Below are 14842 nucleotides of genomic sequence, written 5' to 3' on the forward strand. Positions count from 1 at the left end.
CAGGGTCCGACACCTTCTTAGGATTCTGTTTCAACATAAAAGAACATATTTTTTCATTTATATTCAGCAAGTCCTGCTGTTTACTGCAAGTTTTGGGCGAGTAGCATTTAGCTCGAACACGGAGAAGGAGAAAAACACCCTTGCAATAGACTTTCGCCATTTCTATCAAGAAGGAATTCCGAAGAAAACTAAGCTACTGAGCAAAAAGGTAAATCTTTCGAATGCGATATTTTATTGGTGCAACACTGTAATATATTAACTAAAGAAAAGAAAATATATGAAGGATAAGAGTTCAATACCATTATTATGTGTCTTATTAATGATTTTGTTCTTGCACTGGGCCTCTTTTTCTAAATGAAAAAAAAAAACTTCCATAAGGTACCGCTGCCTCCTTATATTAGTTATAACAGTTTGACATTAAATTTTCTCAAACTCAATAATAATTCATCAATTCAATAACAATGAAAATCATAACCGTGACGGTGGTTTGGATACCCAATCGTAGATTTTTACGATTTTATTTCTCCTTTTACTCCTCGGTTTTTGTTTCGATTGAAAAGATATATTAAACACTCGAGACAATGCTTCATCGGCTATCAAAACAACTCGAATTTTGTCAAAAATACAACATTTTTGTTCAACTTGTCTCGCAACATTGTTGCATTGCAAGTTGAAGGAGTTGTTGCCCGTATTACTACCGCGCGCTCAACTTGTCTCGCAACAAATTTCGATGTTGCAAGTTGCAGAAACATGTTGCACAAAGTAGAACCGACTTCTACTTTTTGCAACAATTTTTTCCAACTTGCAACACCGAAATTTGTTGCGAGACAAGTTGAGCGCGCGGTAGTAATACGGGCAACAACTCCTTCAACTTGCAATGCAACAATGTTGCGAGACAAGTTGAACAAAAATGCTGCCCGTATTACCGGGCGTTAAAGGACGTTCGCGCTAATTGTTTATGCGCATCCTTACTGCGCACGTAATTCATGTCGCAACGTCATGCCACGTCATGCATGAGCGCGCGCGCTGAGAAAACATTTTGCCTCCACTACACAACCGGACACACAATTATTAAATTGGGTGCGTTGGCCAGCCAAGCCATCGTCCCGTTTATTTCAACTCAGCATATAACAATAACTAAGAGCACCAAAGCCGGACACGAAAACCCTAAAACCAGCAAGTGGAAAAAATTGGGAACGTGTGCCCCCGACCAATGCAGTGGTGCAACCCTTGGGGTTTTAGGGTATCTTAATTCAAAATACCTAAGGCATTATACAGCGAAATAATAACAGAACAAAATTAAAGTACAACAGTAGATTACAACTGATGACATCATTGAAAGAAAACTAAAGTTAACCTAAACACGGCAAAGGCTGACCGTAGAATGTCTCACCTCGCCAACTGTCACCGATTTCAAACTCAAATCCCACTATACACTGCCCACCTCAAACCCGTACCCAACCCTCTGGTCCGTGCCGGCAAAATAGTAATTTATGCTAATTTAAGATCATCACAAATTACATATTTTGCCTCCACTACACAACCGGACACACAATTATTAAATTGGGTGCGTTGGCCAGCCAAGCCAACATAGAGCCAAAAAGAAAGGGCTAGAGCTAGATAGACAATGATTTAGAGACTTCTAATCTACTGGCTAAAGAGTCTTTGACGTAAATGTTCTTGGCTGAGGTAGAGGCCCAACGGCCGTGACGTTGAAGATTCCTCTCAGGGACACCGGAGTTCGCAGCCAAAGTCGCCCCACCTGATCTGGCAGAGTGGGTACTAAATTTAGAAATATCCGGAACAATATCGCGAAAAGACTTCTTAAACGACTCTCTATAAGTAGAATAACATATAGGCTTATTGACTGACACAAGACGCTTGCGATTACTAGAGGATGATACAGGCCTGAAAAGGTAATCCTCAGAATCAAAAGAAAGGCTAGAACTTGTAATATAAAGCTTAAGAAGGGCCACAGGACAAATACTAGAGCCAGGTGACTCAGCAATAACCACGGACTGACCCTCCCTTAACTGGTCGGCTTTACTTTTACCAATAAAAATGGAAAGAAAACCATCTTCAAACTTAACATATTTGGTTCGAATAAGTGACAACTCGGAAAAACGAAGAAAGCCGGAAAAAGCTAGAACAAACATAACTAAATTACGCAACTGTAAGAGATCATGCAAGTCAGTTTTTGCAGCTAATTTCCTGAGATGCTCCACCTCAAGAGGTTCCTTTCTGTGGTTAGCCGGTGAGGAGGCAGAACGAACGGCACCTTCTTTCACAGCCACAACAGTGGGATGACTAGTAGGGGAACTCATTCCCGCCAAATCGTGCAGCCACTTGAAAGCATAGAAGGCGGAATTGATAGAAGAAACTGATCTGCTTGACTCCAGTAGATACTGTAGAAACAAAGCACAATGAAAGGGGTCTACCGGGAAAGGACTGGTACCCAGAACGGAAGTAGCAAACGATCTCCATCTATTGAAAACCCTTGTATAACAAAGAGATGTCCCTGAAGCCCTGGATGCAAGAGCTGTAAACTTCATATTCTCTGTCAACAAAGCAACCTCTCTTGTATCACATGTAGGAGAAGTCCAGAACTCTGTATCAAAAATATCTAGGGAAAAAACAAAAAACCAAGTGATAATGAAGGAATACAAAGGACAAAGGGAAGGCCCCCTCCCCCCTAAACAACACAATAAATACAGGCAAGGAGCCTCAGAGAAAAAACAATGTTATATTTAAGTACGCTTATACAACGCAGTAACAAAACTGCAATAAACACAATCTATTCACCCGTCAAGGGCACTGTATAGAAAACTCCAACGTTAACAGTCTCAAATCAAAGGCCCCACAAGGGCACTGTATAGAAATCTTGAACATTAACAGACTCAAATCAAAGGCCCGTCAAGGGCAATGTATACAAATATCACAGACCCCTCAAGGGTACGTCTCAAAGGGCCGCCTGCTTAATGCAAGGCGCCTCAAGGCCAGAAAACACAGCGCTAACACTGTGGAACGCGAAATGCATTGCAAACTAACGCAGAACCTTGCCTGGGTGCAATACTAAAATTAATGCGCAAAGCTACCATTGAGAAATTTAGCGGACCGGATCCGAAAATGGAATTCTTGGCTTTGCCTCTGATGAACAGATGGGGAAGATTAGGGAGGACCACCCAATCATGAACGAAACTGCTCCAGTGCACACCGTCGAAACAAAGGATGGGCCAAAAATGCGCTGATCTCCAAAGGGGAACGATGAGAGTGCCGGACGCATTACAGAGCTTCAAATGACTGACGACTTTGCATGTCAAACAGACAGGAGGACAGAGCCAGTTGTTGTGGTTGGACCAATCTTGGACGAAAGCGTTGACGCCAGACGAACCAGGCTGATAATACCTAGAATTGAAAAGCTGAAGCTTTGCATTGTAATGGCAGGCGAATCTATCACAAGTGTGAGGACCCCAGAGCTCGTCTAGAGCATAAAAAACGGAATCATCGATTGCATAATCATCGTAATCAACTGACTTGCTAATATCATCGGCACGAGTGTTAAGGTCCCTGGGAATCCATTGCATGTCAATGCTAGTACCGCCGATGAGACATTGTCGGTGAACATCAAGAGCCAACTGTTGCAAAACTGGAACTTTGGATCCGATGTTAACGATGCGAACAACATTCTGGTTGTCAGTATACCAGACAACAGTCTGGGAACCAAGAGAATCCTTGAACGCCTTCAAGGACAATGAAACAGCAAGAAGTTCGCGAAAAGTCGAACTTTGTGAACTCTCGTAATCAGACCAGTTTTGGTGAAAAGTTTTGTCCTCGAATTGTATGTAACTCCCGCAGGCTGAATTGGACGCATCCGAGTAAACGATTTTGGAAGGCTTGCGCTTAATAGGCCACAAAGGAAGGCCGTTGATATCAGGGAGATTGCTATTCCAAAAATTCAATTCGTGTAGACATTCAGGTGTCAAAGACACAAGTGAATTCCAATTAGCTGCGGAATTAATAACCAGAAAGGTATTCCTGGTCATAAGTCTAGTGACGTTACCGACGCAGTTCCCGAGCGAGATAATTTTTCCACACACGCTTGCAAGCTTGCGAACTTGGTGCAAGGAGTGCTCCGAACATAAAAGAGATGATAAATCGTTAATAAGAGAGTCAATTCTCTTGTCCGTAGCTTTGATAACACACTGGGAAGTATTAATAACAGTCCCAAGCCAGGTAATCACTTGAGTAGGATCCCATACGGATCTCTCTTCGTTAGGTAGGAAACCAGACTTTAATAGGTCGGAATGAACAGCCAAACTAGAGATCTTTGCTTTAATACAGTCAGCAGCCGCCCCTAGACCATCGTCTAGAAAAACAATTATGGACTTGCCCTCGGATCTCCATTTTTTGACTAACGCCATGAGAAGCTTCGTAAATAAATAAGGAGCAGAACTAAGGCCAAATGGCAAAACTGAAAACTGAAAATATCTAGTATGACCGGACGAAAAGGTCCAAGAAAACGACAGATATTGCCTATGATCCGGAAAGATATCCACATGATGATAACCCGATTTTAAGTCAAATGAGAACATGAAATCCCCGGGATTTAAAACTTCCTTGGCAACGGACAGGTCCTCGCATCGAAACTTAAACTTGAAAAGATATAGATTGACATGACGAAGATCCAAGATCAAGCGCTTTTTCCCTGACTTCTGAATAGACACAGATAATGGATTAATTATAGTAGGAGGTGTAAGAACTTCGGTGATACAATCCAAACTAATAAGTTCGTTAATAGCATTCTCAACAAAGTCAGATTCCTGAATCGCTGAATTATTGTTCCGAGCAACAAAAGGTGCTGGAATTTGAAGAAGTGGCAACTTATATCCAAACTCAATAGTGTCAATGATGAAACGAGGTGCGTCAATATCTTTCCAAAACTGAAGCGATTTACGCAATCTTCCTTTAACAGAAACAGGTGCATCGTCACATGTAATTTCACAGTTCAGCGATGGATCGTCTAGAAAAGATAACTCACAAAACGGCAATGGCAAAGCCTCAGACTCATGGTCTAGAAATGAATAATACACGACGGGAAAAACATTGTTTAATAAATGCAAATTAAGACAAAAGCACTCAGCACGACTCGTGTGAAAAACACCGCGAAAAATAAGACAAACGGAAAACAACGCAAAAGAAAACTAGAACCAACTACACCTTGATCCTGGATATTGCTGTCTAGTCACTTTGGCTGTTGGATGGCAGGATTGGAAGCGGAAAGAAAAATCGGGCAAGAAGCACGCCAATGTCCAGGTTTTCCACAGGCAAAGCAAAGCCCGGCACTGGCAGATCTACCAACGGAAAGCTGTTGATTGACCCGAGTAAAGGAATTAGGCATTTGGCCGACGGTGAGCTGTGAATTTCTTGGGACAGGTATTCCAGAACGGCGCTGTAATCCCAGACCACGCGGAGCGAAGCGTTTGGTGGCTCTAGCCGCTCTCGTTTCAGCTCTATAAATCTTCTTTTCGTCTTCTTCGTCCTCCGCCAAGTCGTGATGTTTATATTCCAAAACGGTTTTCCAACCATACGGCGACTTATCCGCCAACAAAATTAACTTTTGCCGATCTTTAAGCAAAGACATACCCCGATCCAACGATTCCTTGGTCTTCAGAAGGTCCTTACGCTCAAGAGCGACGCTAGCGTCTTCGACAGCTTCCATGACTGATTTATTGGCTTTATATTGCTCTTCATTACTCTTCTTCTTGAAAGAAGATGGAGCATCCCGCTTTATCCTCTTGATCTCAGACATCTGCTCCGCGGCATTCGAATCATTGGATCTCTTTAGATCAGAAATTGAAGTGGAAACTAAATCCTTAATCTGGCCAAGCAGATCGTGATTGTTCTGAGCGATGATCGCTTTGACTTTAGCTTCATCCATTGCAGAAAACTAAAGTTAACCTAAACACGGCAAAGGCTGACCGTAGAATGTAAGGATGGGCCGATACTCGATACCAAATATTCGATACATCGATATTTTGACAATTTTGAAAAGTATCGATACTTTCGAAAAATATCGCACTTTCGATACGCTTTCGATACTACACACGTGACCTGAGCCTGCGGTCTTCTGGTCAGCACCTGTGGTTGAAAAATACAATTTTTCTCAAAGAAATATTGATGTTCTTGTCAATAATTGAATTTTTCTTGCCTTGACTTTATGTCCACACATTGCTGATGCAACAGTGAAACAAAAAGACCAAAATCAGCATTCTTGGCTAACATTTATAATGGCAGGTCTGTCCTTTGTATGGTCACGTGACAAACCAATGACATCAGGACGGAAATGACGTCATAATATCGATATCGAGATCGATATCGAGAAAAAAGGCAAATATCGTATCGATATCGTATCGTTTTGAAAAACCAGTATCGGCCCATCCTTAGTAGAATGTCTCACCTCGCCAACTGTCACCGATTTCAAACTCAAATCCCACTATACACTGCCCACCTCAAACCCGTACCCAACCCTCTGGTCCGTGCCGGCAAAATAGTAATTTATGCTAATTTAAGATCATCACAAATTACATTTTCCAAACTCATATAAGGTGGGTAGCCGTTGCGTTAACTTCGCTTGCAGTTTCCTCTCTTAAACGGTCGGTGACCCCCACTTTTTTCGGGATATACCACCGTTACTGATAAATCTCTACTGATTGACAAAAAATGAGCGAAATTCCAATGTTGGAAGTTTGTTATTTTTTCATTTTCTCCCCTCGCGCGCGACCAAATCAGTCACATTTTCCACCCTCGAGTTTTCGCAAATCCAATTCTTTAAGGCAAGATTTTCCTTAAGGGACTTCAAAAGCGAAATATATTTGTACAATAGACCCACTGAAATAAATTCAGGCAAAGAAAGTTAGCCTACATCAATTCATTTAAAATATTTTGTCGCCCGAAGCCGCTGAGGTCATATCGAGTGACGAAGTGAAATTTATCCAAATACGCGCCCTCTTTCGCTTATCGTATCTCGGAAACGAAGTCGGTGACCCCCACTTTTTTTACATTTCTGATAAAAGTAACTGATAAACTAGCTCTGGTGAAATTTTAAGAAAAATTGCAATGTTGGAAGATTTTCGCGCGAACGTCCTTAAATCTATTGGCGGTATTAGTCCACAAGTTTATTTTAAGTACGAACAATTATAACAACATCAAAGAATTACAAACAAATTTTAAAAGCACTTTAGATCCATGTTTTTCGAACATGAGAATTATAGGAAGATTTTAATTTTCTGACTCGGTACGGCAACATGGCGACCGTATAGTATGTTACAAGAAAAAAAAAAACAGATGTAGCTATGGAAATTCTTGGTTTTCTCTTGAAAATCTGAATTATTAGGATTAACTTATCAATTATTAACGTGTTGGAAAATCGAAATATAACACGGAAATGTTTTTCTCGGTAATCTCATGAGTCTTGCATTGGCTCAACTTGGCATATTCGTTTAAGTTTCAAAATGCTTTACACCTAAAGCAAAGATCTGTATCAACGTAAAGCGTTTCTTAAATAAAGCATCGCATAGAGAGGAAATTGACCTTGACTCTGTTGCTAGCAAACATTAAAGGGACTATGTCACGGGGATTGTGCAGTATTTTGGTCCAAAACTGTTCTGAAATAAGTGGTAGGCGAAGTTACACATAAAAACAGTATCTTTGGACATTTAACGGAAGATATAACCTTTATTTGGGGATAGAAATCTAACTTCAGCTATAAATATCGATTTTTTTTTGGAGGCGCGCGGAAACAATTTGAAAACGTTGGCTTACGTTTTCAAATTGCAATTTATTTCCATCCGAGCCATCTGCAGCCAAACTTTTGTTAATAAAAATGGACCATTATGTTTAGGTTTCCTACGACACAAACATAAATTCGGGTTGTTCAAAAATCTGTTAAAATCTGTGACATAGTCCCATTAAACAAATGCTCTTTATGACGTCAATTTACTTGGGCAAACATTAATTTTCCCATGCTATTTACAACGATGTTTTTAAGCTACACAGGATTTCAAACAAACCCCATTAAATATAATTACATTTTTGCACTGCTACAGTGAAAACTTTTTATTGCGAAAGTTTTCAATAAAAGTGGCATCAATAAGTTATAATTTTGAGAATTTTTGAAGACATCCTGTGATGACATTATTTAAACCAACTGGGAATTTAAAATAATAGTCATAAAAATGAGTTTAGAAAGTTTTTTATTTCTTTTTCAAGTACGTCATTGGGAAACCTCCCGCTCAGAAAGAGAGCCTTGTGAATAAATTAGCGTGAACTGTTACACCTAATCTGATTGGCTACATCTTGGCAGCCTGGCCATTGATTGGCTGGAAAATATCTGACAGTGTTCGATTTTGTTAATATTGATGTTGTGCTTCTATTCTGATACCATAATTGTCAAAAAATTGATTCAATTTTTTTTTTAAATATTTTATTTAATTTCATTTTTTTTATTATTGTGGCTTTCTTTTATGAAAACCAAATGATCATGAGTTGTAAAGAAAGTCATTGACTTAAATATTTTTCGTGTCATGTACACCGTAGCCTGTCTCCTAACATAATGCACTCGACGCATAATTTTAGCTTGAAAATATCTGCAGGGATCGAGTGAAATAAACTTTAAAAGGCGCTGACGTTGTTCGATTTTCGCATTAATTTTGGCCTTGTGTCCTGATACCCTAATCGCCACAAAATCGATTCTCTTCTTTTTGTTTTACTGTTTATTTTTTGATTTGTTTTTGTTTTATTTTTTGACGACCAAATATTATTAAGTGACGAAGCACTTCGTTGGCTTAATTATTATTTTTTGTGTGCCATAAACACTGCAGTCGTTCTCTTTAAATAATATATACACTTGACTTTTTTGGAAGAAGAAAAAGATTCATCTTAATTCCCAACCTAACCTAATACTAATATATATTTCGATTTAGGGACTGCCGAAGAACTTGAATAGTGGGGATGCATCGTTTACGTATCGCGGTACAGCTACTGCTGTGCCAGGTGTTCTGTGAAATAAGTGCACAGAAATGCGAAGGCGAATACTCCATCTTTGGCATGATGCTCAAGAAACACATTTTCAAAACGATTAAAACTTCAAACTCGCCTGAATGCATTCAGGCCTGCAGTGATGACGTAAGATGTCAAAGCCTTAACTACGTCATTTCCCGGTACATGTGTGAGCTGAACAATCGCACCAAGGAAGCCAGACCTGAAGATTTCGTTCCTGACACGGACAAATATTATTGTCGACGAGGAAGAAAAAGAGGTGACGTTGCACGGACGCTACAGCTTGTTTTGATAGGGACGGTCACGTGGTTAGAATATAATCAGTGCTAGAGCGCCAAAAAAGAAAAACAAATTAAAGTCGTCTGTTTCTGCAGTACTACAAAACTAACTTTTTTAACCATTTCCTAGGGTCGTGCACAGGTCTACAAATTTTGGTTTTATAACAACATAGAAAGTTTTTTGATTCTTTTTCTGAAGTCCTAAAAATATACTTTTGTACCATTTGGTAAAAGTTTTCATTTAATTCAGAAAAATAAAATGGATTGTATAACACTCTTTGTATCTTCTAGTTCCCCTCGGTTCCATACCTGAGCTGCCCGCAGAATCGTGTAAAGAAATCAAGGCGAGTGAAGGAGGACTAGCGGTCAGCGGCAGATACTGGTTTGATTCCATTATACCTGGGAAAGTTGGCCTTGCTCACTGCGATATAGAGACAGAAGGTGAAGTATAAATATTTAAATGTCTTTTTAAGTCGTCCATTCCTCCATCCAGCGCTTGTGAAATGACTAATTCTTCGTTCATTGTGTTATATATCCACGGGGTTAAATACCATGTAAATATTGATCCCAGTGTCGGCGAATGTCCCAGACATAAATTGGTTGTAACTAAATATACTTTAGCAGGTATTCAATCATTTTATTGTTTATTTCTGTTAAGTAAGAGTTTATTATTGGAATGATAACTGTCTCAAGCATTTGGTTAGAGTTCAACGCGAGTCATTGCCGTCTTTCAGGTTTTGATTTATATCAGTTATAAAAAAAACTGTTTTGATTACAATGTTACCCATTCAAACAAGATTATCTTAACGTTTTTTGACGAATTTGACCTTGGATCTTAGCTCGCTATATATGAACTGTTTCATAATAGGGGGTGAGGAAATTCATCGGGCCCTACAGTCATCCAAAGGAACTCATATACAGGACAGCAATATTCTTATAAGTGATAGGGGACATTTTGTACATGATAAATAAAAGTTACTTGTTTTCTTTTAGATATTGACGAATGCAGTGGCTCGTACAGTATGTGCGATGTTAATGCCGTTTGTGTTAATACAATTGGTTCATTCAGCTGCTCTTGTAAAATTGGGCATTCTGGTGATGGACAAAGTTGCGTATTACTTCGTAAGTATTGTATTGTTGTCCTTCAATATAGATTAAAGCTTTTTCCTTCAGCCCCTGAATAAGTAATTTGCAGCAATGTTTTATTTTTATTTTTATTTTTATTTGGCCAACACTGGCATCAACTAGCTAAGGTACTAGTGGTACCGGACTTTTTCGATCTTTTCTGAATATTTAAGCAATCACAATGAAGTTTAAAAGATATAAAGTATGTTCAAAAATCTACCTTTTGATATAGTAACGTGAGACGATGACGTCACATCACGTGACAACTACATCATGACGACAAAACAACCGCCATCTTGGATCCGACATCTTGGATTTCAATTTTTTTTTGAAAACCTCAGAAAACCGCCCAAAATCATTGCAAAGTATTCTTAATCAATAAAACGGTGCAAAAATAACTGCATGAAAGTTAATTTCCATTAATAGGAAAACAAAAAATTACAAATTTGGGAAAACATGTCTGTCAAAATGCCGTTGTCATGATAACCTGCAGCGCGCCAATTCTGAAATGTGGCGTCACCGGTGGAAAAATCCACCGGTGACGCCATCGAGATTATGTCAATCATATTGTTTTACGCGCGACTTACTGAGCGCGCTGACACCGCGGCAGAACGTCTACGCATGCGCTGAATTTAGCACTTCCGGTCGCCTTTGCAGTCACTCGACGGGCTTCACTCGTCGACACTCGTCACGCTTTCCGTTCAAGGTCAATCATTGCCTACGTTTAGTTGTTTTGCTTCGTGAATTGCGGTGTTTTAATCTGCTGTCGTCGTGGATAACAAGCTAAATATGACCGAAACAATACTCGATAGATTTAGAAAAGGTAAGTCGCGGATTCACTAAGGTTTTGATTCTGAATTTGAGCAGTAGATGAGCTTTAATAAGCTTAAATTTAAGCTTATCTTTCACACAAGGCGGGAAGGCGGAGTTTTACTTGCCAGTTTCACCTCATCGATTAACCTTGACTAAATTCATAGCTTTGATTATTTTCAGTTCTACATTTATTTAACCTAAAACTTCGGACCTTAATATCTTTTTGGAAATGAGAGCACGCAGTCGCTTCGTGTTTGTTTTTTGTTCAGAGGTATAAAAACTCAGTTGGATTACACCCGGCAGTGAGTCCCGATTTTTAATTATTCGGTTTTCACTTTTTGGTTTAAAGCAAGTTGTAAAACAAGTCTATGATTCTGCTTTTCCTTTTAGATTGAAGAGAGAGAACCGGTACGATAGTCTGAAAGTTTGAATTGGTAAATTGAACGCCATGTGCGAATCTGCAAGTTTCGTGTTCGCGCGTGAGGCAGCCACACGGACTGGAAATGTAGAAAAACATCCGCCAAGTAGACGAATATTCGACCTTGTGAGGAGGATTAAGAAATAAAATTGCCTTTGTCTTGAATTAAAACACATTATAAACTTGTTTAGCTTCTCGGCTAACAGCTTTTAATCCAGCAAAAACTCCAGGTAGTACGGGAGTATCGATCGAAGACTCAATTCATTCTTGTTGAACCAAGCAAACACTGAGCAAATGTTGTTTTCTTTCTTGTTTTGTGACTTTTTTCTCAGTGAAGGCAAGATTTATTTAACTCGCCTAAACCTGAAAGTTCAGTGGTTCTTTATTTTGGTTTTACGTAGTTTTGTTTTCTCATTTGTCGCATTTTATTTGCGAGCAATTTAAAGCGGGAAAAGTAATAGAAACCGTGAAAACGAATTGCCTCTGTCAACTGTCGAGCGCTAGCGACCTGCAAACTTCAAGCATCATTTTCAATGTTGGTGCAAGCAGGAAACCCCATGGTGCAAAAGCATGAAGCTACAAAAATAAATAAACTTTTGAAAGAGACCATTCTTTTCCTTAAGTTTCTTTGCTATTTCTTAAGTTTTGTGTTTAAACTTCGCGCGACGGGAATTTTGTATTTACGCGACTGGATTACATAGTCAACCGGAAATACAAAACTGACCGGATGTTAATTTTCCACCCATGCGCAGTGCGTTCTGCCGCGGTGTCGAGCGCGCTGTGCCCACAAACTTAGCGCGTGCTGCTCGCGAGGCAAGCTTGCGGTTAACTTTTCACCTCTTGAGCAGACTTCTTTCCTTATCACATCGGTTTTAGAACAAACAACACAGATGTCTTTTTTGTGCCTGTCCCTTTTAAATCTTACAGAAATGAGAGAGCCATCAAGGGCCTTGAGTATGATTTCCCACAAAAAAGAGAAGAAAAGCGCAGTTTTAAGACACGCCACAGCGCGCGTCAGCTGCACACGGCGCACGAAACTGACGTCAATACGATAAAAGAAACCTATTCAGTGCATACAAGCATGATGCAATTTTTCGCGGCAATGAAGGTCAGCCAGAATCGCTTTCCTGCAAGTGACACAAGTCGCTCGTTCCGAGGCATTCCTCGGCAAGTGACATTTGTTTTCCTTCGCGCGTGCGTTCACAGAAATGAATTCCGCGCGATCTCTCGCGCGCGATTTCAAAGGTGATTTTACTCAAGTGGTCTTTTGGCTTGATTTTAAAGCGATTTTATTTAAGTAACTATAGATAGAAAGAAAAAAAACGAGCGACTTGGGGCAAGTCTATAAACGTTGCAATAACAGTAGCAATAGTAGTAGTAGTATCACTAGCATCAGTAACAGTATTCTTAGCAGTACTAGCAGTGAATGTGGCAACCGGTACGTTAGCGCCTTGAAAGAATTAATGTTATACTCGAAAAAAACAGCGAAACTACAAAGAAGGCAAAGCAATTTCCTCTTATTGTATTTCGGCAATATCTGAAAGAAAGAGAATTGGATGAAGACCAGCTCGTGTTATCAAATGCAAAGTTACGCTTTCGTCTACATTAATTCAGCAAGAAATGGTGCGAAACAAATTCAGTGATCGAATGATAAAACAATTATTGAACTCGGTTCTCGCAAAATATCGTGATTTGTCAGTGTCTCGCAGATCAATAAATTGCCTCAGCCTTATTATAATTGATCTGTTCGCCACTGACAAATCACGAAATTTTTTTCTCAACCTCGTCCAATAACTGTTAGTTATTGTCTTGTACATTTTTCCATGTAGCCTGCAAACCAGTAGGAGTAGCAGATGTAAACAAAATACCTGATGACAAAATAACCTCCAGCACAGTCTACCTTCATTATTACTCGTACCACGGCCGGCTTCATGGAGCTTCTGGATGGTGCCCGTCGACTAAAACAAACAGAGACGACTTTATTCAAGTAGATATGGGAGCAGTGCGCGCTGTCTGCGCAGTCGCAACACAGGGAAAGCCAACGGGGTCATTTGTGACAAGCTTTAAGCTTCTTTTGTCCACTGATGGTGCCACCTGGAACGCATACAAGGAAGACAATGTGGACAAGGTAAAGGGGCGAACCTTGCTGACGTCATTGCTTACGTCATTGTTTATGTTTTTGCCTCATTAGCATACGACTTTGCGTGAAGAAGGCAATTTTCTATACCCAAAACAACTCCCAAACTTTAAAGAGCTTATGAAACTTAGAAATCAGCGAAATTATCAGCTCTTTACATATAATATTGATGAAGATTATTTGCTTTCATAAACGGCAAAATTTCGGGGTGGCAAATGCTCTAATGAGCCCATATATTCTTTGTAAAATTTTGAGTTTTCGACCCTGGGACATAAAAAATGTGTTCAAGACAGCAGGCTTAAATATATAGCGAGAATTAATCTTTTTATGCTTTTTCAATAGTCATTAATGATATTTCTGTGATCAGAAACTGAAGCTCTTATGCTAATGAGGCAGCTATTGTAAACAAAGATTCACCTATAAAACGATATTGGAAAACTTTGTGATCAAACTTTCTCAGTCATGTAATAAGAGAAATTATTAAGTAATTAAAAACTTTGTTGCCTTGTCTAAAGGGGGTGGTTTTAATACTCCTTTTCAAGTTTTAGAAAGTTTATCGTAATTCAATAGCATATAACACAACGTTGGTAAGCGAATCCTGAAAAATTAAAACCGCCGGGGGCTTTTTGTAAGTCCGTTTTTTGGAATCCTTTAAAACATTACTTATCATTCCTACCAACAGCTGATGCCTTTTGCATTTTGCATGATGTATTTGTTTAACTCATATTTACAGGTTTTTCAAGCAAATGTGGATTTAGAAACGGTTGTACAGAATTCACTGAACATGACAACGCCTGCAAGATATGTTCGATTCTATCCTGTCACCTATTCTCTCTTTCCCTGTATGAGGGTTGAAATATTTGTACGATGAAATCAATTTCAAGCAGTTACAACAGTCAATAAAGGAAAGGGTGCAACGGAAGCAGAATGTTGCGGCCTAATAATGTCTAATTTCGCGAAGACTGCACCTCATTAAAGAATCGTCGGCTCGTGAAAAGCATAAACATGAACGTT

General features: G+C 39.5%; 2 protein-coding genes across 2 annotated transcripts; one reads left to right on the forward strand and one right to left on the reverse strand.

Moving 5' to 3' along the window:
* Window positions 1-132: 132 nt before the first annotated feature.
* LOC144665311 (uncharacterized) lies at window positions 133-14699 on the forward strand. Its single transcript, XM_078526541.1, has 6 exons — window positions 133-208; window positions 8982-9316; window positions 9627-9776; window positions 10329-10457; window positions 13521-13819; window positions 14562-14699. Exons 2-6 carry the CDS (start codon window positions 9010-9012, stop codon window positions 14697-14699), a joined length of 1023 nt encoding a protein of 340 aa, XP_078382667.1. The 5' UTR covers window positions 133-208; window positions 8982-9009.
* Window positions 1069-5983, reverse strand: LOC144665373 (uncharacterized). The gene has a single exon (XM_078526616.1). It carries the CDS (start codon window positions 5936-5938, stop codon window positions 5243-5245), a length of 696 nt encoding a protein of 231 aa, XP_078382742.1. The 5' UTR covers window positions 5939-5983; the 3' UTR covers window positions 1069-5242.
* Window positions 14700-14842: the final 143 nt, after the last annotated feature.

This window comes from Oculina patagonica, chromosome 9 (genome assembly GCF_052425735.1).
Source record: "Oculina patagonica isolate OP01 chromosome 9, crgOcupat, whole genome shotgun sequence".
In the NCBI taxonomy this organism is placed as follows: domain Eukaryota; kingdom Metazoa; phylum Cnidaria; class Anthozoa; order Scleractinia; family Oculinidae; genus Oculina; species Oculina patagonica.